Here is a 25,937-nt window from a genome sequence, read left to right on the forward strand (position 1 = left end):
GCATTTTTCTACCTTCTCAAAGACTCATACATCCTGGTTAAAAATCTTGCCTTTTTCTATTAAAGGAAATCGTGTAAAGAGCCAGTTGGGGATGGCTTTGGCCTTCTTTGGGTACACCTGCCTGTGAAAGATGAGAACACTTCATGTGCTGTGACTCTTATGTCCCAGACAGAGAATTATCACGTACAAGAAAAATTACATTTTATCTCACGTAAATTTCCTGCCATAATGTGGTATATTAATACGCTATTAACAAATAAATGCTCTTGGAGTTTTGATGTTTAAGGTTATTTAGAAAAAACAAAACCAAAAAATAGGAAATATTGTCAAGTTTGTTTTGCAAGTGATATTTATAAAGAATACCTATGCACAAAAGTGGAAAGACAGGCAGGCGTGTGTGTGCACACACACACACACCCTAAAACTAACAACAGCCCCTGCACTGGGACTGTGGAAATAGAAGGCAGGCATGCCCTTGGAAATTATCTGAAATTTTTACCATGTGAAATATTACTTTCAAAAATAAAAACAATATTAGAAACATACACATAAATGTTATAAGATAAAATGTATTAGAAAAGAAATTCATGTGATTAAATTATATAACCATGTCTATAAAGGTGGCTGAATTTTCAAGCTGTCTTATCCATTGATATGTAGTTTTATATATCTTCATATGGTCAGTCCAGTTCCCTTTTAAATGTTTGTTTGTTTTTGTTATTTTGAAGTTTGGTTATGTTACGTGATCCATTCTATTAACCAAATGACATCCAAGCTGGCACGTGGTCGTGTTTAAGAAGTACTTTGAGCTGTCACTTAGGTTTTGTGTAAGCTTCAGTACAATGAAAATATGACAAATAAATATGATGAAAAAGCTAAATTTCCACAAAATTTAATGTAATTATCATTTTTATTGTCATTTGCAATGGGTAGTTTACTGTGATATGCCTTGGCTTCATTTCACTGTATTGGGTTTTAAAAGACTACCAAATATCAAGCTTCAGGGATTTATTAGGTTTTGTGTTTTAAAACAATATAATTTAAATTGTTATGAATTTTGAAAAGGCCATGAGACATGAAATTCTGGAGACATATTATACTTTGTTCTACACAACATTTTTAGTAAAAATTATTTGAATCTTGGAAGGGAGTCATGAACACATTTGAAAATGATGACATCGACGCACGTACTATTAATGTCCAGAAACATCTTTCTTTGCACAGGATACTAAAACCACAAAATATTTTGTCTTAACCAAAAATTGCCTTGTACACAATAAGTCTTGCCTGTTTTTAAAAGTTTACTTGGCAGTTGGAAAACAGCAGCCCTGTTTCTGAGAGCCTGCACACTACATGAAGTCTTTCCTCACAAAATATCCTTCAAATAATCTACAAACAACCGCAACCAACACCCACACATGGACACACATTTTTATGTTAGATTTTAAAGACTCTTACCTAATATTAAGTGAAAACCATCTGACTTACTTGATAGTCAGAATTATTATACATAATATTCTGTTTCAATGGTGTCAGAGCCCCCGGGTTAGAATCTCGTAGCAGCACCTCTTGTGAAAGGTGGGAACACTTTCGAGTTTTCTCACAGTAAACTGAGTGCTCCTGAATTTCAGACTTGCTGTATTTCAGTTTTGACATCTCACAAATTCTAATAATGACAGGTAAGGGAAGAGCAGATGCTGAACAGTTCTGCTTTAAAGTCTCTTCCCTCAAAGAGTTTGCATTTTTCAGCCACATGCCGAACTAACGAGATCCCTAAAATAATGATTCTCCTTCACCAACTCTTCTCTTCTGTTCCAGCATTTACAGACTAATGAAGGTTAAGATCAGGACCTTCCCAGCAGAAGCTGACAATTGCCCAGAGATCTGAGAGAACGAAGTCGAGTGGGGAGAACCACATCACATCGTTGTCACAAATTTACTACAGATCTTTCCAGATGTTTTCTCTAAGTGCAAAACTCAGTCTCCAAAATTCTTGCACATTATGAATTCACTCCACATGTTAAAATTACATATTTTCTGCAATATTCACATTTTTAAGAAATATTACAATCTTCTTTTTATTCTCATGTATGGTATATAAAACCGAGGGTCCACAATGACAAATATGTCTTAAGATAAACTGATGCCTAGGCAAATTATAGTTTTTAGTTCTGCATTATTTCAAGGCATGTATAAACTGAAAAGATAAAAGATCTTCAGTACATCTAATTTGTTCTTAAGTCAGTGGTTCCCATATCAAGGATGTGACTAAAAGGTTAAAAGTGCTGAAGCCGTAAGTGTCTCTTTCGGAGAAATTCTCCATCCAGGGCTTAAGAGCAGGTAACGTTCGTTAGCATTTCTCTGGGTAGTCAGCAGGCATTCCTTGGTCTCTGCAGACTGGACAGCAGATTCCTTTCACCAACTCAGGACTGGCACCTGGAACCGAGGAACAAGTCTCCACCACACACGTGACCGGGCCACACTGAAAGGTAACAGTCCAACATGGTACCCATGTTTCTTATAGTAAAATTACTAAAAACATATAGGCTTGGCTCTCTTGTTATAGTAAAAGTTGCTCATGGTCTGAGTTAAATTTTGCCTGTGGTTTCTATTCGTTTTTTTCTTTCTACACATTTGCTGCATGAAGGTAAGATTATACATGCTGCCCACTGGTCCTGTGAGGCTGGGTGTATGTGAGGAAGGGCTCAAATTTCTAGAGCAGTGATTTTCAACCAGTGTGCAGGGAAACGATCAGTGTGCCACAAACATTTTTAAAGATCATTAATTAAATTATTTTCAATAGATGTTCAAAGCACAGTAAGTATCTTCTGTCTTTTACTCCCTTTTTGGTCAACATAATTTAAGTGTGCTCGGAAGTTTGACTAGAGGTTCAAGTGCCGTGAGATTAAAAAAGGTTGGAAAACACTGTGCTAGAGGATTGGGGTGTGTATGGGGGGAGGGGAGCAGGGGTCAGCTCCCTTCTAAAAGCAAACTAAATAACAAATACTGTACCTTTTTTTTTTTTTTTTGGTGGAAACCATGATAATGCATCTTTATATTTCTTTGAATTGTGTAGTTGGTAGTGCCTTCAGGCAACGTTTATAGTGAGCCTGAGTAGAGAATAATGAGATAAACTCAACGCCCAGCTGCCTCGGTTCACTGTGTGACCTTGGACAAGTTACATCGACTCCTTTAGCCTCTGTTCCCTCATCTGTTAGTGAACTTGGAAAAAGCCCGTGATCTCTAGCAGGCTCTCGTTAGATCGTGGCTATGGTTTAATCAATAATCAGAAGCCTTGAAATCTCACACTGTAGCCCAATATGAAAAACATGCCTAGAGTCTATTCACAAAAGGATAGCTTTCTCTTTTTGAATTTTTGAAAATAGGAGGAGGAGGAGGGAGGACATCTAAGCACAGACTTGCAGACGCAGCTGACACCGTCTTCCTTCCACCCGGCTCTCCTTGTCCTTGCTTTGAATCCCTCTGTGGTCTGTACACCCTGCCTGCCTCAGGTGAGACTTCAGCTAGCTTATCTGAAAAAGGAGAGATGTAGAAGAAAGTGGGCCCTGGGGTGGTGGCAGCAAAGCCTGATGGAGGCCTCCGGAGGCCTGATGAAATGCAAGCACACACCTAGCAGGCAAGGAAACGTCACAGCCAGCATGACTTTTCTTAGCATTTTCGCCAAAACTGAATGAGCTTGAGTCATCCAGAGCCTAATCAACAGCTCCTTACAGGTGGGAAAATACTAAATCTGGACATAACACTTGCAACGGTAACTTCTAAAGGATTTGGGATTAAAATCAAATGAGTAAAATTATGTATTTGGAGTATCTACTCAATAAACACAAATGTTAATTCAATTAATCAATATTTTATTTATTATTATTTTTTTGTCACCTAAGTTGTCACCAATAGCAGAATTTCATCCCATGTTCAACAAATATATTGATCAAGCTTATCAAGTTTCAGAGACGAAAATGAGCCACCCAGGGGAACACAAAGCTTACTATTTGATAGAAGGACAGGTCAATAAACCATAGCCAACTAAGTGACAGGGCCTCATAGGAAGTGCAGCTGCAGCACAGGAAGGCCTCAGTTCTGACTCAGAGGAGGAGGGAAGCCTTCTGTAATGGACTGAACTCCACCTTCCACCCTGAAAACTTACAAGTGGAAGCCTTGTGACTCAATGTGACTGTATTTGAAGCGAAGCCCTCTGAGGTGGGGAGGTTAATGAGGTCTTGGGGGTGGAACTCTATTCAACAGCACCTGTAGACTCATGGAAAGCAGAAGAGACAACAGCTGTGCCCACTGAGGAGAGGCCACGTGGAGCAAGTGAGACGGTGCCACCTGCAAGCCCAGAAGAGAAGCCCCAGAAGTCAGCTCTGCCAGCACCTCAATGCCAGACAACCAGGTTAGAGAATAGTGAGAAAACAGAATTTCTGTTGTTTAAGCCACGCAATGCATGGCAGTCATTATGGTGCCCCTAGTAAATGAAAATGAACACCAGTAGGTCTACACCACACATCTTCAAATGGTCACTCCAATACATCACACTGTCCCTATAAATCATTACATATCCATCCTTTAATGAGTGTTCTTTCCAGATTTTAATGATCCCAGTAATTTGGTTAGAAATTACATCATTATTTCAAACAGTGGGTAAGGTTGTATATATCTGACAATTTTTATGCCCAAGATAATCTTGGATAAACACTTGACCAAACTGAATGGCTTAAAAAGCATAAAAATGATGACTTATTTTTAAATAGCAATTGAGTACCTACTGTTTCATTGTCTGCTAGGCCTAGAAAAGACTGAAATGATAAATAATCCAGCAGTCTGCCGTCTAGTGGGCAGGAGTGAATTTATACAAAAATAAATAATGATATAAGCTTTGATGTCGTGTGCCATCTGAGTACATGCACAATGATGTGGGAGTTAAAAGAAAAACATTACTTTTAGAAAAATGAAATAAGGATCAGGGAAGAATTACTATATAAGTGGTACTTGAGCTTGACCACGAATTAAGGTTTTATTTGGATATAAGAGTGTCTAGGCATGTAGGGTATGGAGCAGAGGGAAGGGAAAGGATATTTTAGCTGGAAAGAAAATGTGTAAATGAAGCTAAAGGGGGAGGGAGACCAGTGAGCTCAACTGAGTTTCAACAGAGGTAGCGCAAATAAGGTATTATTTGGAAATTACATAAAAATGGCTTAGAACTCAGTTGTAAAGAGACTTAAATAACCATGAACTTTGACTTCTTTGAGGAAGCAAAAAGTCTTGAGGTAGTAATATTTTGATTCTATAAAGTATTCTACCACACCTGTGGCAGGACAGGCTCTGTGAAGACATAATAACTCAGCATTACTTGGGCAGCAATATTCATACACTCATTAATTTATTCATAACCCAACAGGTACATTAAATACCTAACATGTGTCTGCTAATACATTAATGAACTAGCAAGGCTGGTTTTATGTGAGCAGTGAGAATGGGAAGGATGATAGGGCAAATATTACAATGAAGTAGGAATGATAGGGTTTTATGAGAACTAGATGTAAACCAAATAGTCCATTGCTTAGGTGAGGCCATGGGTTCTGGGGATGAAAGTTACAAAAAAATCTCTTGAGGTGTGAGTGATTATATCCTGGAAGACTAGAGCACACATACACATTTACTTCCAAAAATACTGGGAAAATGGAAAAACATCAGTAAAGTTGAACAAATTCCCCAAAATATTAGAAAGAGTAAAGATATTATAAAACCTGTAAAAGATATTCAGGTGGTTAACTTCTGCTTTCAAGGAGAAAAGCATAGAAAGGCAAAATATATCTTTAACATGACAGCAACATATCTATTCTAAACTTCAGGAACTTAAAGAATAATATCTTTTCAAAATGTAATAAAATGACAAGGAAAATCTTTAAGAAGGGCACGAGCTTAAGAATCTTTTATGTACCATAAATAGAAGAGATATATTATGTGGTGAAGTTTTGTTGCAGATTCAATTACAAAGTTCTGGAGGTAAAAGGATGTAACTTTTCTCTCCCTATTACCACATGTTATATAAGGAAACACCATTATTTTATTTTATTTTTTTATGTTTATCTAGGGTTTTTCTTGCATCCTGCAATCTTGCTCAGCTTATTTATTCATATTAAGAGGTTCTGGGGGTACTTTTTTTTCAGTATGAAACATTTATTTTTGTTTTGTAGTATTAAGCATGATTAAAATCAGTGCAGAAAAATACTAGTACATTGGGTAAAGGTGAGCCAGGCATTATTAATAGTATTTGTTTTTGTAATCCAGTTAAGACCACAGCTGGCTCAAGGATACAGCTGAAGGGTGAGATGTGAACACACTACGTGCTCTACTGGCCTCCTCAGGAGTTCAAGGGATCATCAAATATGTCAGACACCTTGGGTTCAGGTCTTGATTCAGGGGCTACCTGTGTAGATCGGGTTTTTGGTTTGCTTGTTTTAACTTGGACACCAGACAAGATATCATCTATATCATCATCAAATATAGGCTTGGCTTCCACTTTCCTTTTGGACTTTTCTTTTGCTTTTACAGTTAGGTCAGCAAAGATAATCCATGTTATTGTCAAATAAGTTGGATTCCAATGTTCTCGCCTTGTCTCTTGTTTTTTGAGAGGGTTTAATTGCTTCTGTAGCAAATATATCATCCTCAAAAATATCTTGTGTTTCTGATATGATATACTGTTGGCTATTGTATTTTGACTTTTTCTTCTTGCTTTTCTGATCTGCAAAGAGATCATCTTCCAGGAGAGGAAAAGGATATGTTTTCTTTGCCAGTTTTGGTTTAATGGACTGAAAGAGATCATCATTGCTGCCTGCCTCTCCTAGAGCAGGAAACACAGTGCTCGTTTCTTTCTTTCCCCTGGCAGGTTGGCTTGGGTCTCTGCTGCTTTTGCCTTGGTTTTCATTCTTTCTGTGGTTTGAGGACCAGTGTCCTTGGAAAAGATATCCCCAGAATCAAAAAGGTCAACTTCACCTCTGGGATGACCCAGAGACTTTGCAAAAGGGTTCCTGTCCACTCCGTGCATAGGACAGTCTTCCCAAGGTGGAACTGCAGCTGCCTCGGCTCCTCAGAGCTGTCTTCTCCACTGGCTGCTCAAGGTAGTTGCTGGCAGCCATTTGGTGAAATAGCCCCCACTGCCAACTGGGAACTGTCTCCTCTGGGGACACTCATATAGGCTCCCTGGACTCCTGGGCAGCCAGCCGCCTAGCTGCTCATGAGTCTGCAGTCTGTACTTCACTAGAATTTTGATGTGGTTCTTGTTTGCACTGTGTAAGGTGTCTGCCTGAGCTAGATCAAAGCTCACATTGGCTTCCCCACTCCCAGAAAGGGCAAGCACACCTTCCAGAACATTAATTTCTACATAGGTACTGTCACCTGAAAATAGTTTAATTTTTTTCTTTCAATCTATAGGTCTTTTCCTTTTCTTGCTTTATTGCACTGGCAAGAAATTCCAGAACTCAGTTGAATAAAAGTTTCAAGAATGGACATCCTTTCTTTGTTTACAACACCTTGCAATCTCAGGCAGAAAGCATTTAGTTCACTGGTTAGCCTGTAAATAGCAAGGTGTTGTTTTTCTTTTGCTGCTTTCAAGGTGTTTGTTTGTTTGTTCTTTATTTTTTTGAGACAGAGTCTCACTCTGTCACTCTTGGTAGAGTGCCATGGCATCACAGCTCACAGCAATCTCACACCTTGGGCTCAAGAGATCCTCCTGCCTCAGCCTCCTGAGTAGCTGGGACTTACAGGTACCCACCATAATGCCAGCTAATTTTTTTTTCTGTTTTTAGAAGAGATAAGATTATCCTCTATCATCACTACTATTCAACATAGTGCTGGGAGTTTAGCCAATACATCAGGCAAGAAAAGGAAACAAAGGGCATCCAAATGGGGACAGAGGAGGTCAAACCCTCCCTCTCTGGTGACAAGACAAGCATTGCTCATCTCCTTCTGCCACAAGTCTGCCCACTGGTAACTGTATGGAAATAGTTATGGAAAAGTTAGACAAGGTTTCTTGTTGACCAATTCATGTTACTGAAAACCTTTTGAAAACAAAATTCAAAGGGGTAAATGTATATTCGTTCACTTTGGAATGGTGTGTTCTGTATATATCTATTCATCCCATTGTTCTAAGGTCACATTTAAGTCCTTTGTATCTTTGTTTTGTTTAGAGGTTCTGTCCAGTTCTGTCAGAGGCTGCTAAAGTCCCCAGCTATTATGGTGTTATGGGATATTATATTGCTCAGACCCATCAAAGTGTGTTTCATAAATCTGGGAGCATTTAAGTTGGGTGCATAAATATTTAAAATTGAAATGTCTTCTTGTTGTATTGTTCCTTTGACTAGTATAAAGTGTCCATCTTTGTCTTTCTTAACTTTAGTTGCTTTAAATCCACTTGTATCTGAAAATAAGTTTGCAACTCCTCCTTTCTTCTGATTTCCATTTGCTTGAAATACTATTTTCCATCCCTTAATCCTGAGTCTTGATTTGTCCTTCAAGGCTAGGTGTGTCTCCTGGAGACAGCATATGGATGGCTTGTGCTTTTTTTTATCTGATCAGCAAGCCTGTGCATTTTCAGTGGTGAATTTAGTCCATTAACATTTATTGAGAGAATTGATAAGTATGGTGGAGTTCTATTCATCTTATTTTGTGAACGTCCATTGTGTAGTTTTATCTTTGTGGAAGCTAAGTTTTGACTATTAGCTTCTGGGTATTTACTTTGCTGGTGGTCTGTTGTGGTGGTCAGTGTTGAGAAGTCTAAGTATTTCCTGTAGAGCCGGTCTTGTGGCAAATTTCTTCAGTGCTTCTATATCTGCAAAAGATTTGATTTCTCCATCAATTTTGAAGCTTAGTTTAGCAGGATACATAATTCTGGGATAAAAATGGTTTTATTTAAGAATGTTGGAGGTGGATGACCATGTTTTTCTGGCTTGGAAGGTTTCAGTTGCACAGTCTGCTGTCCTCTTAAGGGCTCTGCCCTTGTAGGGCAGTTGGTACTTACTCCTGGCTGCTTGAAGAATTTTTTCTTTCATTTTGACTTTGGACAGGTTCATTACAATGTGTCTTGGAGAGGCTCTATTTGAGTTGAGATGACCCGGGTTCAATATCCATCTGAAAGGAGTATGTCAGGGTCTTTAGTAAAACTTGGGAAGTTTTCATTTATGATGGTCTACAGTAGAGCTTCCATTCCTTTGGGACAATCTTCTTACCCTTCAGGAATCTCTATTATTCATATGTTTGAATAGTTCATGGAGACTTGTAGTTCTCTAAGTGACTATTCTGCTTTCTTTTTATTCTTTCTGTTTCTTTAACTAACTGGGTTAACTTGAAAACTTTATTCTTTGCTCTGAGGTTCTTTCTTCTCCATGGTCTAATGTATTTTTGATACTTTCTGCTGAATCTTTACATTCCTTGATTATTTCCTTCATTTCCTTAAGCTCCATCATATCCTTTCTATGTTCTACATATCTCTCATCTGACTTTCACTTCTGTCTTTTCGTGTTCTCACCCATTTCTTTTATTGTCTTTATCACCCATATTTTAAATTCCCTTTCTGTCAAGTTCACTAATTCTTTAGAAGTGGGGTCATCTGCAGTAGCTGCCTCATGGTCCTTTGAGGAAGTTGCTCTGTTTTGGTTTTCCAGGTTACCTGAATTTTTCTGTTTGTTCCTCCCCATGTGTTCTTTCTTTTCAACTCCTTGTCCTCCTTTTCCTTTCTCACTGCCTCCTTTGTTTAAAACAGAAGTCTTTGCTCTTGATGACAGTATGTTACAATATGTCACCAAGATACCAAGTGGTTCTGTGGTTTTTCTAGGAGACAGAGAACACAGCCAGCAACCTCTATGGTACTGATTCCTTGGCATTCAGACCCTTCAAGGTTGGGATCTTAAAGCTCACAGGAATCTTTCAGGTGCACGTCTCACTGTGCCCCCTGACTCCAGTTCCCATAGGGTACAGAAGTCCCTCAGCCTGTCCCAATAGTGGAGTTCTGATCCTGGCTGGTGGAATTAAGATGGCCATGCTTTAGGCCCCTGCTAAGACTTTCCTTGACCTTCTCACAATGGGAGCCTCCAGCCACCAAGACTTTTTCACTATGGGTGTCTCACCGGCCACCAACCCTATGACAATTCCACTTCAACCAGAATTCAAATATGGTTGCTATTATCTGTGCAAGTCCCCCAATTCTTCCAAGGTTTCCAGTCAATGTTCAGCTTTCCCTAACTACTGAAAACTCAGGAAAGGCTTCCTTCCCTCCTGGACCTCTGTGAGCAGCCTGACAATCCCATCCAGTCACAATTACTTGCCTAATTCATCAGATTTCCACTGCTCTGGATCATATGCTGTATCCACATCACCACCTCCTTGCTGTTCTCCCTGAACTATGACTTTAGGTAAGGTCCCCACACCAGGTATGGCTGGGTTCTCTCTTTTTCCCCAGTTTTTTGAGAAGAACTCAGCTGAACAAATCTTGCTTCCCCTCCCCCCCACTTCAAAGAATTTAAAGCCACAGCACCTATAGATCCAATAAACTTTTAATGCATCATATAATTTAGCATTTTCAATATAAAAGCCCAAAGCAAAGGCTTATTTACTGCAGTCCCTATTAACCAAAACATCATGTCTGGCTTTAAACCAAATTTGCGAGGTGTGATCAAAGTAAAGATAAAAAACTGTACAATTATAAGATGCAAAGTGATCATCAGGATCAGACTCAGTTGTGACAGATGTTGGAAATATCAGGCAGTGATTTTAAAATAACTGTGATTAATAGGTTTGGGGCCCTAGTGGAAAAAGCCAGCAGCATGCAGGAAAAGACTGGTAATGTAAGCAGAGAGATGGAAATGCTGAAGAAGAAGTAAAGTAAAATTCCAGAAATCAGAAACACTGTAATAGAAATGAAGAGTGGCTTGACGGCTCCATCAGCAGACTCAGTTTATCAATCAATGTTCTCCAGGGAAACAGACCCTACAGGTTATGGATGTAGACAGGTCTATTATAAGGAATTGGCTCATATGACTACTGAGTCCGAGGAGTATCATCCTCTACAAGCTGGATACCCAGGAAAGGCAGTGATGTGGGTCAGAGGCCTGGGAGCCTTCCTCTGCCCACACCACAGGTGCTCCTGTGGGTTTCCACATAAGACCTCATGTGCGGCAGGTGGAGCTGTCATAACTCATCCAACAGCCAAATTCTGACCATTCTATGTCACAGTTCTCCCTCCTAAAAGTGTCCATTTTTCTTCTTTTCTAATTTCATCATCATACCCTAAGTCACCATCATCTCGCCCTTTGATGATGACAGCAGATCACTGTATCACTGTTGTAATCCTTTGTTTGGTTCTCCTGCAGAAACCTGATATTCAAACATATTCTTGTTCCCAAACCCTGCTAGCAGCTTACACATTCAGAGTCCAGAAAGATGTCCTTAGTGTGAGTTTAACAGGCCTTCCTAACTGCACGCTTTCTGTCTCACTGGGATCACCACGTCCATGTTTTGTCAATCTTGATTACCTAAACTTTAGCCACACTGCACGTCACTCTGTTCCTTACATATGCCATAACCTCTTTCAACTCAACTGCTCCACCATCTATAATTATTATTTTAGTAATAGCATTACTTTTCTCCTATTTTTTTTAAGCCTAGAGTATCTTTGATTCATATACTTGTTTAATAAAGTGATGGGTTGGGTTTTATGAAACAGTTCTAAGTCACACTTTTTTTCAAGGCATAATTATGAACTTTGGATTAACACATTACAGTGGTCTATTGATCTCTACATCTGTTTGTTTATTTGTCTTAACTAGTTGACATTCAGAACAAGAACTTTGTCTTTGGAACCACATGGTATCTTTCCAGCCTCATGTGCTACCTTTCCAACACCCAACTAATTACTAAGTCACATAAAGTATCTTCCCTAAATAGGGTCTCTGATTTGCCCACCATCCACTCGTCACCATCAGCACCTCTTCCACAGATCTCAGAAAGTCATTTCTTGACCATTTTCCCTTTGTGTGCTGGGTTAGAATCTGCCAAGGAGAGGCACACATGTCAGATTTAGATGGAGGAGACATTGTTCTACTGTATGGTTGTCAGCAAAGGCATAAACAAGTGCTGGGCTTGAGTCTCCCGCTAAGATTGCTGAGATCTGTGGTAGCTTCTAGCTGCTGTTTCTATGACTGCGGCTCCTCTTGCTGTTCCAACAGGTATGAACATTTCTGATTTCTTACATTAAAACCCATCCTACTTGCAATACCTAGAGTAAGTGCATAAAATAGTTTAGCCATACCTGGGAAGAACCACACTATAAGAGTTTGATTATAATTAAAAATGCAAATTCCTGTATCTCATTTATCATTTATTATATACCCTCCTCACACACATACCCCTCTCTGCAGTGAGGAAAATTAAAAAGAATAACCTCAAACTAAAACAATGAAATGTTCTGAGTATAATTATGGATCTAGTTATCTCTACAATAATCAGAATCAAATTAAAAGAGAAAATATAATTTACTTGAACATACCATAGAAATTTACAGACCACATTCATTAGTTTGATACTATCATAGTTTGGGGACCAAGAGCAAAAATTATCATTCCTCAGCAAAAGTATACTGCATACCATTTATAATGTGAACTATCAAGACTGACACTGTTTTGCAGCCCCTTAAATGCAATTCTGCTTAGAATTAGGAAGTAAAAGTCAGAAATCCTTGGCTGAAGGTTGGGATTCCTCAACTTCTATAAGGGAGGGTCTCAAAAACTACAATAATCTCCAGAGTGATAGGCATCTCTATGTCCAGCTGTAAGTTAATTTGAGTAGCAGACCTGACAAGTATATGAGGTCAAAACCCTACCATGTTTAAAAAGAAAACAAAATTTACCATGTTTAATAAAAGTATTCATTTTCTTGAAAAGAAAAAAAAATAAAGGGAATGGAAGAGACAGGTAAACAGGCAAAAACACTCTGCCTCAATGCATTTATAAATATGTTCTAGTTCAGAATGTTTTGGGACACGAAGAAGGGGCACCTCCTGCCACCTCGGGGTGTTTGAGATGCTTTCATCACTATAGCACATCTTGAAGATACAATTATCACCACCAATCTGTAGACCAAACGGGACTAAAATGCTGCTTGTGATTCCACCTGTGTCTGCACATTAGCAAAATGTATTTCCAAAAAAAAAGGAGTTTGCCGCATGAGGGCTGGGTTATTGTTTAAGCTGCTAGGGGCCACCGTATCCAGCACCGTGCTGAGGACCCTTTCCTGCTGTCATAACCTCTCTTTTCTGACATGTTCTTATACTGTGAGTGAAGTGGGGTTTCTAAACTCTGTGATGTTCAGAATCCTACTCATCCCACTCACTCTGTGATATTTTAAGGATGATCTTCTTAGAAGCTATGCCTCACACACCTTTCACATTGATCTTCCCTTTCAGATGGACAAGTGTTTTCAACAGGGGGACCTCTGGCTGAGGGAAGTGCACTGCTGGGCAGCACACTGAGGGGGGATCCAGCTGTGCCCAAGAGTTACAACCACAATGTGCTTCTGTTATATAATCCTGGTTGACCTTCAGCACAGCCCTGAACGTCGGATGAGGTGCTGTTTCCTGGGTCAGACAATTAGTGAGAGTGGGTCCTCCTGACAGCAGACCCTGGTTTCCTGCTGTCAAGGTCTTTGGTATGAAGAAAGGTGTGTGTTTCACAGCAACATCCCCGTCTAAGGGGTACACAGCTTGGCACTGCGCCTTGAAATAAATCCAACTTCCACTTATTCCGTAGAATAAAAACATCTATGTAGCCATTTCTGATGCAAGTCTTTCCCCTTTCATTGACCCATTCCCAAATTCTGGGAGAAATTGTATAAGGCATGAGCCAGAACGACTGAGAAGACAAGCAGAAGTGTGGCAGAGCATAGAATTTATTTTTAACAATAACTTTTTCAGAAAAGGGAGCCAGAGAAAACAATCATCTCCAAGACGCTTCTTTGATTCCACTCCAAGAAAGTTGTTAAGAAAAGTGTATGTTTTGCCTGTTGGAAATTCTCTACATTTGCAGAGATGAAGAAGGCACCCAGACTCGCAGCTGTTCAGAAAAGTGCTGGTGAGGGACTCGGGAACACTGAACAGAGCCCCTGGGCACCGGAGCTGCTGGCCCTGGTGGACAGGGTGAGCTTATCTGCACCTTGGTGCTGCGAGTTCCCCCAGGCGTCCTTATAATTCAACCCTTGTTACAATACAACTCCCTGATGTTGTGTTAGAACTTTAGAGAGTTATTGGACAGACTGAAGTTCAGTTATTCCAATCTATGCAACAAGGATATTTTACTTGGGGTGAAAACAGACCTGCTCTCTGTGTCCTGTAATGGTTTCCTGAATTTCCTCGGCAAAACTTCTGAAATCCTGAGCAAACTCTGTTTTTTGCCCGAAGCGTCACGTTGCTGGCGTCTTCACCCGTGTACAGGTTATTTTGGTGCCTATTTATACAAGAAGCAAATAAAATGCTGAGAAATGAAAGTTGCCTCGGCATTTTTAAAAATAAAGAAATACTATTTAGGCATGTGGAACATACAAGGCACTGTGATTGGTAGTCTGTGTGATCATAAAAAGATAAAGGTATGCCTGGATTTAGAAATCAAAATTAAATTGCATATGAGATGATAATCCAGAGGGCCTCATCTGCTTCATGTAATTTATCTAAAATAGTAAGGAAGCATTGGTTATGAAATAAAGAGAATATCATGATGGGCGGCGCCTGTGGCTCAAAGGAGTAGGGCGCTGGCCCCATATACTGGAGGTGGTGTGTTCAAACCCGGCCCCAGCCAAAAACTGCAAAAAAAAAAAAACAAAAAAAAGACAGAATGTCATGTTGTATTACATACATATTTGACATGTTCTTTAGATCACAAGAGCAGTGGAAAGTTAAATAGCATATATAATGCAGCACCACTTGCTGAGTTATACATTTATGGCAAGAACTAAATTAAGATAAGGATACTGTGTCTAACAAAAATCTAATCTAAACCTGATGTAAGATAGCTCATTCCTATTGATAATAAAAGGAAATTTAAATGTCTTGGGTTGAATTTAAGATATGTTTCTTAGAGCTTAAAAAAACAGAAGCAAATAAGTAGTTTGGGAAACAGAAATGAAAGTTCTGTCTATTATTATGATGATGTATTTTAAAAATATTTTTATATAAATTTTATTTTGCAGGTATATCTATATCTGAAGTTTTTCAAATTTTGTTAAAAGTCATTCCTTTATGAAGAGTCCCTTGTAACCTTCCAAACTGTCCAGCTTTGTTCTATTTGAAATAGGTCTTCTATTGTTTAATAAGAAATGGCTTACCAGAAACACTGAATCCTGTGTGCTTATAAAAATTTCTAAATGAGAGACATGTTATAAAGCTTACATCAGTCAGTGAATAGAGAAAAGGGAAACAGAAATAAAAGAGAGGTTACTAACAACAGGACTTTATTGCAAAGTAATAGCTAAGAAGAGGCCACACCGGTATAAGTGGGTCATTAATTCAACAGGACTAGTGCCTCCCATGCCCGCCAGCTCCTTGACCTTGACTCCCAGCCTCTAGAACAGTGAGACGCTGTTGGTTACCATGCAGGTGCTTTGTGCAAACTAAGAGGTGCTGCGTGTCCGGGTTCTCGGGCTGGGGTTCTGGCACAGGGTAGCTGGCACTCAAGATGTCAGCTGGGCCACATTCTCGTCTGCAGATCTGGCTGGGTGAGAGGCTCTGTGTGGGTAGAACTCACATCCTCACGCACTAGGACACAGGCCCACCTGCAGCAGAGAGGCCGCCCAGCACCCCGCCGTGTGCCTTTCCATCAAAGTCCAGAACACAGCAGAGAAACCTCTTACTCCATCCAGTGAGACGGAACCTTACATAATGTAGCCTGGTCCTGAGAGCACCAGCCTATCCCTTTGCACGGGTTCTGCCCTCAGTCCAGGGAAAGGGCTGGTCAGCACATGACCAGCTCAACACTCTTGCTACACAATTCTGGGCTTCCTCTTCTAACTGGAGGGACATTCCTCACAGTAAGAACAGCCCAGTGCTGTTAGCAAACAGCACACCACACCTGTCACCTTTCCTTTGGTAGATTGTAGCACCCTTCACAGATTATAAAATAAAATCACTACTACTAATTTTGAGGGAGTATTAACCAGCAAAGTCTTTTTATATCAAACTGTGAAAATAAGACACAAAGAAGTAAACACCTAAAAAGGATTCATAATTCTCCAAACTCCAAGGAAGATAATTGCTGTGAATTTCTAATCTAATTTGGGATTTCTCTTTGTCCTTGTTGGAAAAATATGTCACTGTGTATGTTATTATATGTTGTATACTATGCCTATATAATAGATATATATTATCCTAACATGTAATTATAGTTATTCTTTATTATTTAAGCCAACTATTTATTCATCAATTCAGTCTATATAATTTTTTAAGATTTCCTCAGAACTTCAATAATTTGTTTAGTTGCCTTTTCTCTAACATCTTAAGTTGAATATTTTGTTAGTTTATTTCTATTATTTTTTTGATAATGAACACATGCAATCATGAAGACTATAATTTTATTTCCCACAAATTTTGATATAGAATATTGTCATTAATATATTTTAGATATTCCACTTATTGGCTTCTTAACAAAATATTGATTGATTGATTTTAAATTTCTATTTTTAATTATTATGCATACAGAATAGTAGTATATCTTAGTGGGCTACATACGGTATTTTGATACAGGCATAAAATGTGAATTAATCAAATCAAGGTAACTGAAATTTGGACAAAGACACTTCAGGCATTTATAATTTTTGTGTGCAAAGAACATTCTAATTATACTCTTTTAGCAATGTCAGAGTACACCCTAACTTGTAGTCATTTCATTGTGCTATCAAATAATGTTCATTCCATTTAACTACAGTTTTGTGCTCATTAACCATCCCCACTTCATCCCTTTCTCCCTATGGTAAGCATTGCTGTATCCTCCTGACAAAATATTCATTTGGTAAAATGATTTTTAAATTGCTAACTAACAATATTTTTTAGATTAGTTGAATTTTTTTTTAAATTATGGTTCATATGAAGTCTGCTCTTGGAAATTTGTGTTCCTAGCAACCTATCATATAATTGATTTTTAAAAAATGCTCATCATCTTTAATCATCAGAGAAATGCAAATCAAAACTACTTTGAGATATCATCTAACTCCAGTGAGACTAGCCTATATCACAAAATCTCAAGACCAGAGATGTTGGCGTGGATGTGGAGAAAAGGGAACACTTTTGCACTGCTGGTGGGAATGCAAACTAATACATTCCTTTTGGAAAGATATATGGAGAACACTTAGAGATCTAAAAATAGATCTGCCATTCAATCCTGTAATTCCTCTGCTGGGCATATACCCAGAAGACAAAAACCACATCATAACAAACATATTTGTACCAGAATCTTTATTTCAGCCCTATTCATAATTGCTAAGTCATGGAAAAAACCCAAGTGCACATCGATCCACGAATGGATTAACAAATTGTGGTATATGTACACCATGGAATACTATGCAGCCTTGAAGAAAGATGGAGACTTTACCTCTTTCATGTTTACATGGATGGAGCTGGAACATATTCTTCTCAGTAAAGTGTCTCAAGAATGGAAGAAAAAATATCCAATGTATTCACCCCTACTATGAAACTAACTTAAGACCTTCACATGAAAGCTATAACCAAGTTACAACCTAAGAACAGGGGGAAGGGGGAAAGCATGGGGAGGGAGGGGGGAGGTGGATAGAGGGAGGGGCATTGAAAGGATCACACCTGTGGTGCATCTTACAAGGGTACATGTGAGCCTTGGCAAATGTGGAATGTAAATGTCTTGGCAAAGTAACTAAGAAAATGCCAGGAGGGCTATGTCAACTAATGAGATGAAAATGTGTCAAATATTCTATGAAACAAGTGTATGGTGCCCCATGATCATATTGATGTACACAGCTATGATTTAATAAAAAAAAATAAAAAATAAACATACATCTTTAAAGGTAAAATCAATTTTTGTTTACAGGGTACAAAGTTAGATACATCTCTCATAAGTTGACCTTCATAATATTCAAATCCAATTTTATTCAGCTGGGCTGAATAGATGCTATTTCAAAAATGATATGAAAAAAATCTTTTTGTATTAGTTAATTATTTTCTTCCCTGAAGTGTTAACTTTAAGCTCTTAAAGCATTTTTTAAAATATTGTATTGTTGGGCAGCGCCTGTGGCTCAAAGGAGTAGGGCTCCGGCCCCATATGCCAGAGGTGGTGGGTTCAAACCTGGCCCTGGCCAAAAAAAAACTGCAAAAAATAAAAATAAAAAATAAATATTGTATTGTTATTGCCACTCCGGTTTCTGTGTGTCTGACTTAACTTTGACCTATGTATTTATGTTTGACCACACTCAGAATTTTGCTTTTGTATATTTCTTGTCAACGGTATAAAGTTATTTTTTGATACATAAAGTAAACTTCAAATTTAGATAATTCTCTTTCTGCATTTAAACCTCAGCCATGTAAATATGGACCTTATGCACATTCTTTAATTTTTCTGTATGGTTCTTTGATGTTTCTTTCATCGTCTGTGTTTTTGGCTTCCTCTAGTGATCTTCAAGGCAAGTATCCTATTTTTACTGTATATTTTCCTTTTTATGGGAACATACTTGAAGCTAAATTTCATTAATTATCAATGTCAATACTTAAACTATTAATAATTCCAAATATAATGAGGATTTTAAACTTTAATCATTGCTGTATTCAAAGTCAATTTTTATAAGTCGAGTTTTGATTTATTTGATTACGGCACAAATGAATGTGCAAATTATAGCATTTGCTGAAATAAGTGGATTAGTAATAAGGTCTTATGAATATTGTTTCATTGCATCTGTAATGACTACAATATTATGCAAAGACTATGTATTGATTAGCTAACACTGAAAATTAGTTTAAATTGATGTTAAAATGTCAAGATTATTGCATTTGTAATTTGTTAACATAATATTCTAAAATGGAAAGTCATCCCACTCACGAAGAGTTCCCATGTTTACCGAAAGGCATATATGTGCTGGAAAAAAATTAATTTCTAGTATTGAAAAACAATCTCCTAAATTAAGCAACTTAATGAAGACTGGCCCATGAATTACCTAGTTTTGATACAGGATATAGGAAGATTCCCCCCACTCATATCACAGATTGTAAATAAATGCAGAATGCTTTATTTGCAGTTGGTGGCCGGGGCTGGGTTTGAACCCATCACCTCCAGTATATGGGGCTGGCGCCCTACTCCTTTGAGCCACAGGTGCTGCCCCAGAATCCTATATTTGAAGATAACTTATCTTTAGAATTTATGGTTATTTTCAAGACAATTCTTTAAATTCTCTATAAACTTAATATTATCAGGAGAGTTTTGCACTATTTCAGGGCTATTTATTGCTCATTCTCCTGCTGTGATGTTTGTTCTCACCTTGATTTCAACAAACTTTTCATATAAGATGTCACGCACTAGCAGAATCAGGGAAAACGGGAGATGTCCTTATTGTGTTCTATTAAAAATAGCAACAACTTGCAAAGACAAACCTGAGACCACTGCTGCAATTTAATGGGTTCATTAAAGCTTTATAGGAGTTGCGAAAATCCTACTTCTTTAGCCATACTTTGAAGACATTTTATAAGTTAAGCATGAGACAACTACAACATCATGAAATATAACAGTAATAAAATTAGTCTCTTATGAAAGAAATTAAACTTTCATTAGTTTACAAACATAAGCACAATTTATTTGAAGTCATGAGCAAACCTAAATATATTTACATTTGTAATATATTTGTACATAAAATATACCGTATTTACAATTACTTGATACTTTAAAGACAGAACTTAATGTTGTGAAGTATGCAGCAGGAAATTACAAGACCAGATGGCTCCATAAATCCTAGCAGAAAATATACATCTGTTGGCTCTTTGTGAAATTGTTTTATTTGAAGGAAGTTTTATTTAATCAAGTGGCATCGTGCCTTAACACATAACTTATCTTAGGAAATGGACCACCTGCATTAGGTTTAACTTTCCATTTCTACAATAAATAGAAAGTAAATCATTTCCCAATTGATATTCAAGGCAATGCTTTATGCTCTATACAAAGTCAATTTTATCCATAGAGTTTTGATTTATTTGATTTCTGGCACAAACAAATGTGCCATTTATGGAGTTTGATGAAATAAACAGACTGGTAATAAGGTCTTGTGAATATTGTTTAATTGCATCTGCAATGCCTACAATATCATGCAAAGACTCTTCATCTATTGATTAGCTGGTACTGAAAATTAGCTTACATTGATGTTAAAAATGTCAACATTGCTGCATTTGCAATGTGAGTATAAAATTCTAAAAAGGAAGGCCATCCAACTAAAGAAGAGTTCCCATACTTACTATGGGTAAAAGAGACTAAAGAAAATACAGAAAACAGAAAGAAAGGAAAACTAGCTGCAAGATTACATGGTAGGATAAGAAAAAATGGGCTTGATGTGGGGGAGTCAAGTTCTATCCTTAGCTTAGCTAATTATTAACCAATGACAAGTCATTAAAATCTTTTCAACTTTTGGTTGAAACTAATTTTAAAGTTAAGTGTTTTGGGGTTTTTTGTTTGTTGTTTTTGTTTCTTTGTTTTTTGGACACGGAGTGTCACTCAGTTGCCCTGAGTAGTAGAGTTCTGTGACGTCAGCCCACCTCACAGCAAAACAACCTCAAACTCTCCAGCTCAAGGGATTTTCATGCCTCAGCCTCCTGATTAGCTGAGGCTGTGCCACCACACTGATTTTTCTATTTTTAGTAGAGGAGTCTCAGTCTTGCTCAGACTGGTCTTAACTCCTAAACTCAAGCAACCCATCCACCAGAACCCCTAGAGTGCTAGGATTACAGGCATGGACCACCGTGCCCCATCTTTTATTTTTTAAACAAATAATCTCTTAGGCCACCTCTGGCTCTGAAAACCTGTAACTAAGATAAATAAGGGAGGAAAGCTTAGGAATTTAATGTGAATGTTTTGTAAGATATGTAAGTGATATAAAAATATTAAATATTAAAGAAAATTTGAGAATTTTTGCTTTATTTTGTATGTCAGCAAATAAGATTCTTGGCTTTCTCATTATATTCATTTATTCCTTCATTTACCAATCTTGATTGATGTGATCGTTTGATAATTATAAACTTAACATTTGTCTCATGAGGCTTTTCTGTTCCCTTTTCCTAAAAAGCAAATCAAATCAATCAATCTTTTGAATACTTGCCACTTATTAGACAATTTCCCTAGCCAAGGCTCTGGGGGAGCTAGCTTAGGTCCTCAAAATTTCTCTGTATTTTCTGTGAGTACTTCCTGTTTCCTCGTCCTTACTTCCAGCACTGAATTATTATTTTTCTGCTGGCTAAAATAAATAAATAAATAAACAGCAAATCAAGCAATTGATTCCTCTGGTGATCATCCCCTAAACAACCCTAATGTTTACATATGCTTTGCATAGAATTGTAAGTAATTTTGACATCATGTGGACACACTGTCAATGGAATTGCATTTTCCAAGGTACTCAGAGAAACACAAAAAATCCTCCTCATGGGCAATAGGTAAAATAACCTGTGGCCAGAATCTCCATGATTTTAACCAGAATAATCTTCTCCCTACCAGTATTAATCCTTCCAGACTAAAGCACTAAATCATAGGATCCTAGTTTTTTCTTACACACCTTGCACCAAAGGCATCATCTACCTCATGTAATAGAGTCTGCATAGAATCCGCAGCTTCCCTCTGCCATGTCTCTGCAGTCACACACTTCCCAGAGGAACTTTAGGAAACTTCTATGTAGCTCAAAGCCAAGGAATTTGTATAGGATTATACACAGAATATCTGGAACTGGTCTCTGAAGGAGCGTTAGGTCCCGGAGAGGGATGTTCCCTTGTTCTTGGCTCCGAGGGTCAAGAATGAGCCCTGTGCCTAGCTGATGACAAAGTGATCACAGCACTGAAGCAATCACTGTCCATAGGTATTTATTAGAGAATAAGAGCACACAAACCATAAGGAAAATATGTCTCAAGAGCAAGAGCAGTCCCTTCCCAGCAGACAAGAGCTGCCTGAAGTCGGAACACGTCCTCTTTTATAGCTAACTAAGCTGCCCTGTTTGTCCCGCCTTTCCCCAGGCAGGATTGGCTGTGGCCTCCCGCCTCTGGAGTAACTGACAGGTTGGGGTTAGACACGTAAGCAACCCTGGTGTAAGTTCACTGCCGTACCTGGGCTCCTCCTTGTCTCCGCCCTTAGCCACGCCCCTTAGTCATCTGTTGCGTCAAGGAGAGAAGCTGGTGGGTGGGGCGGTGCGTCTCCTCCCAGGCCTGGCTGCTCTGGTCGTCAGACGAGGAGGAAGCCGGAGACTTGGAGGCAGCACGTTCTCCCAGGAAGGAAGAGAGAAACTGGGAACCGAGACTGCGTCTCCCCTGCTCAGGCACAGCAGCCCTGGAGGGCAGGACAGGCCGAGCGCCGGGCAGCATCCCTGCTGCAGCGCCTCCCCTCGCAGCGGCTCCCGCTTCCAGGGTCGCAGTACGGGGCTAATGCTGAGCACGTGGGCACCTTGACAGGCTGCTGCCCCCTGGAGGTGCGGAGGCTGCTCTGCCCAGCTGGCCTGCTCGGGTGCAGGGCGCTGCCCAGCAGGAGGCCCTATTAGTAGCCAATTCTGATCCATCTTTAGACGCACTTGCACGTGTTTGTTAACATATTTTGGCTACAATTTGCTTATCTTGGCAGAATCAGAGTCAGTCCACAGGGACTCCAGACAGCAGAGAACTTAAACCTGTGTCAATTTCTCTCCCTGGGAAGAGAAACCCACAAGACTAAAGCAAGAAGTGGGCAACCAGAATGGAACAAACAAGAGCCTAGGGAAGGGAGGATCTCTGAATTTTTAGAGGTTAACTGTGCGGGGTTTTTCCTCTAACAGAGGATCTGTGAGTTTGTTTTTGAGAAGGGAAGAAATATATCAGATTGGACAATTTCTACCCACTATCTCCAACATGTCTTGATAATTATGCTCACTTCTGGACGTCATGCTTTAATGAAGATCTTGATACATTACAGTCTTTTGAGAGAATAATGTGTAAACTCAGAATAGTGCAGCAACTTGGAAGAAAATGGCAAGTTTGAAGGGTATCTCTTAGTGTAAAAGGAAAAATTCATTAGAGGAAAAAACCATCTTCAAAGGATGAGAGATGCTGTTGAATCAAAGGATTACAATTACCCCCATGTTTCTCCATGAGGAGAAAATGAACAAATAGAAACCTGCTGTGAAAAGTTGGATCTTAGTACAAGATTAAATGAATCCTAAGAACTTGTCTTTAAATTAAATGGATTCTCAGGTACACTCAGAGCCCGTGGAATTTACACCTTTTTTTGCAGATGAGGGGACAAGATGGCATAATTAAGAGTTAATATCTGTTTTGCCTTTTTTTTGCTTTTTCTTGAAGTAACACCTGAGGATCTTTCTAAGAGCTCTTTCATCTTCAAAAACAACAACAACAACAGCAGCAAAAACAATGTTTTATAACTGAATCCCCACTCCCATGGCTTTAGATCAAACTGGTTTTCTCAGACCTCTCCTCAGTGCATTTTTAGCACCCATGACAGGGAGCATAAAATGACTGGAAAGGGACTTCTGTGACCTTCAACAACTGTCAGACAGGAGTGCTCACAAACCACGGTGCTCCCCAAAGGGCCCAGCCCTTGATCAGAATGCAGCTCAACCACAGACGAGGGTCAGGAAATCCTCATCACTGCTGCAGGTGGGCGTGGGATTCTTTGGGGAGATTCGGGGAGTACAGTGCTCTGCAGATGGGCACCCCAAAGATGGGCCTTCCTTGCTCCTTCAGCCCCCGAGGAAGGAATGCAGAAGCCACAGCATGCTTGAAAGGACAGGGCAGCACTGAGCACCCCTGGGGGGCAGATCCAAAATCCTCTCTTGGGAGGCTGCCCCACTCCTAACTCCGGTTGAGGACTCAGGGCCTTTGGAAGGGCTTGAGGTTCACATTTCCGAGGCTGCCCTGAAACCTTCAACCCTCAAAGCTTGCTGGATGTCTCAACTTCTGAGGAGGCCAAGAATGAATGGAGTAGGTGGGTTGCCTTCCTGCTCTAGCCTGCTGGAGGCTATTGTCATGGCCCAGCTCTGACAGCCTATCACCTTCCATTAGGTTTCTGTCATGGAGGTAACCTGGACAATCTGACCCAAACCTCATGATCCCGGAGAGAAAAAGTCACAGTCTAAGCAAGGGCCCAGTCAGAGAGAGGAGGATTTTCAATCAGAATATGACCATGGCAGGGAGCAGACAAAAGAATGTCTGATTAAAATAATAGCACTTATACAGAGATTGAAGGCACTGCAGACACTGCAGGAAAAGATGTCCTGAAGCTTTCACAGTGATGTTGAAACTAAGAAATTAAATAGATAAATTTAGGATGGTAATATATATAAATAAATATATATTTCTATATATACAAATAAAGGAGGATGGTCTCTGTTGAGACTGGTTAATGAATCTGATACTAGCGGTCATGTACAAACAACATATCAGAACACTTAGCAAAAATATAAAAGGGATTGAAATAAGAAGGAAAAATAAAAGATTTGGAGGGTAGATCCTGGAGATTAAACACTCCAAGAATTTTTCAAAAAGAAAAAAAAACATATTTGGAGGACACTTACAAATAAACAATAATTAAGGAAGTTACAAATTTCTCTTCATTAAAAACATGTATAGTCTGTGAACTGAAATTGCTCACTATGTTTGAGACTTACTTGATAAGAAAAGTTACCCCTCAGTGTATTCTAACTTAATTCTGAAACTCTGAGAAAAAGAAAAAAAAAGACCTTACAGAATCCCAGCAATTTCTTCTTCTTTTTTTTTTTTTTGAGACAGAGTCTCATTTTGTCGCCCTTGGTAGAGTGCCGTGGTGTCACAGCTCACAGCAACACCAAACTCTTGGACTTAAGCTATTCTCTTGCCTCAGCCTCCCAAGTAGCTGGGACTATAGGCACCAACCACACCGCCTGGCTATTTTTTTGTTGCAGTTGTCATTGTTGTTTGGCTGGCCCGGGCCAACTTCGAACCCACAGCCTCAGTGCATGTGGCTGGCACCATAACCACTGTGCTATGGACGCCGAGCCTAGGAAAACTTATTTAAGGAGGAGGAAAAATAGATTGGCACCTTATTGCAATATAAGAAGCTAGAAATCAAGTAAGGAGCACTTACAAACAGGGAGAAAGAAGAAGACCACAATTCAGGAACACTGTACAAATAAGATGGCCTTCACTGTTCAGGGAGAAAAAGATATTTGAACATAAAAGACAATTTGCAGAATATTTTACACACGTGCTCAATTTGAAAGCATTACTTGAGTAAAAACTAAAGTCATACAGACTAGGAAAAGGGAAAAGAAATAGAAAATAGTGATGAGGGAAAAAGGCAAGTATCTTCCATTTACCAGATATGACAATTCAGTTCATGAACTCACCCTAAAAAAAGTGCTATATATCTCATTGCTGAATATCACTATGGTCACCTTCAAAGTCCTCCCCTGGGGAAGCTATGCACCGATGCCAGGACCTAGTCCACACTTCAAGCAATTTTGGGTCTGTTTTTCTGAACTGGTCATAAGAGTTGTCATCGTGTGAGGTCTTATATTAAGTTCATGAACTTGACCTAGAAAAAGTGCTGCATACCACATTGCTGAATATCATTATGGTCACCTTCGAAATACTTCCCTTGGGAAACGATGTACCAAAGCCAGTGCCTAGTCCACCCTTCAAAGTAATTTTGGAAGTTCTT

The 25,937-nt window shown here is 39.0% G+C and overlaps 1 protein-coding gene and 1 pseudogene across 1 annotated transcript in view; both read right to left on the reverse strand.

Annotated features, from left to right (window-relative positions):
* Positions 1-2,350: 2,350 nt before the first annotated feature.
* The window catches only part of PXDNL (peroxidasin like), a 222,841-nt gene continuing 199,254 nt past the window's right edge, over positions 2,351-25,937 (reverse strand). The window contains 6 exon segments of the mRNA XM_053559607.1: positions 2,351-2,482; positions 3,416-3,451; positions 3,453-3,533; positions 14,380-14,454; positions 14,456-14,510; positions 22,460-22,781. Of these exon segments, the coding sequence (XP_053415582.1) occupies positions 2,351-2,482; positions 3,416-3,451; positions 3,453-3,533; positions 14,380-14,454; positions 14,456-14,510; positions 22,460-22,781 (701 nt within the window).
* Positions 6,371-7,357, reverse strand: LOC128563647 (WASH complex subunit 2D-like; annotated as a pseudogene).

Source organism: Nycticebus coucang, chromosome 13, assembly GCF_027406575.1.
Source record: "Nycticebus coucang isolate mNycCou1 chromosome 13, mNycCou1.pri, whole genome shotgun sequence".
NCBI lineage: Eukaryota > Metazoa > Chordata > Mammalia > Primates > Lorisidae > Nycticebus > Nycticebus coucang.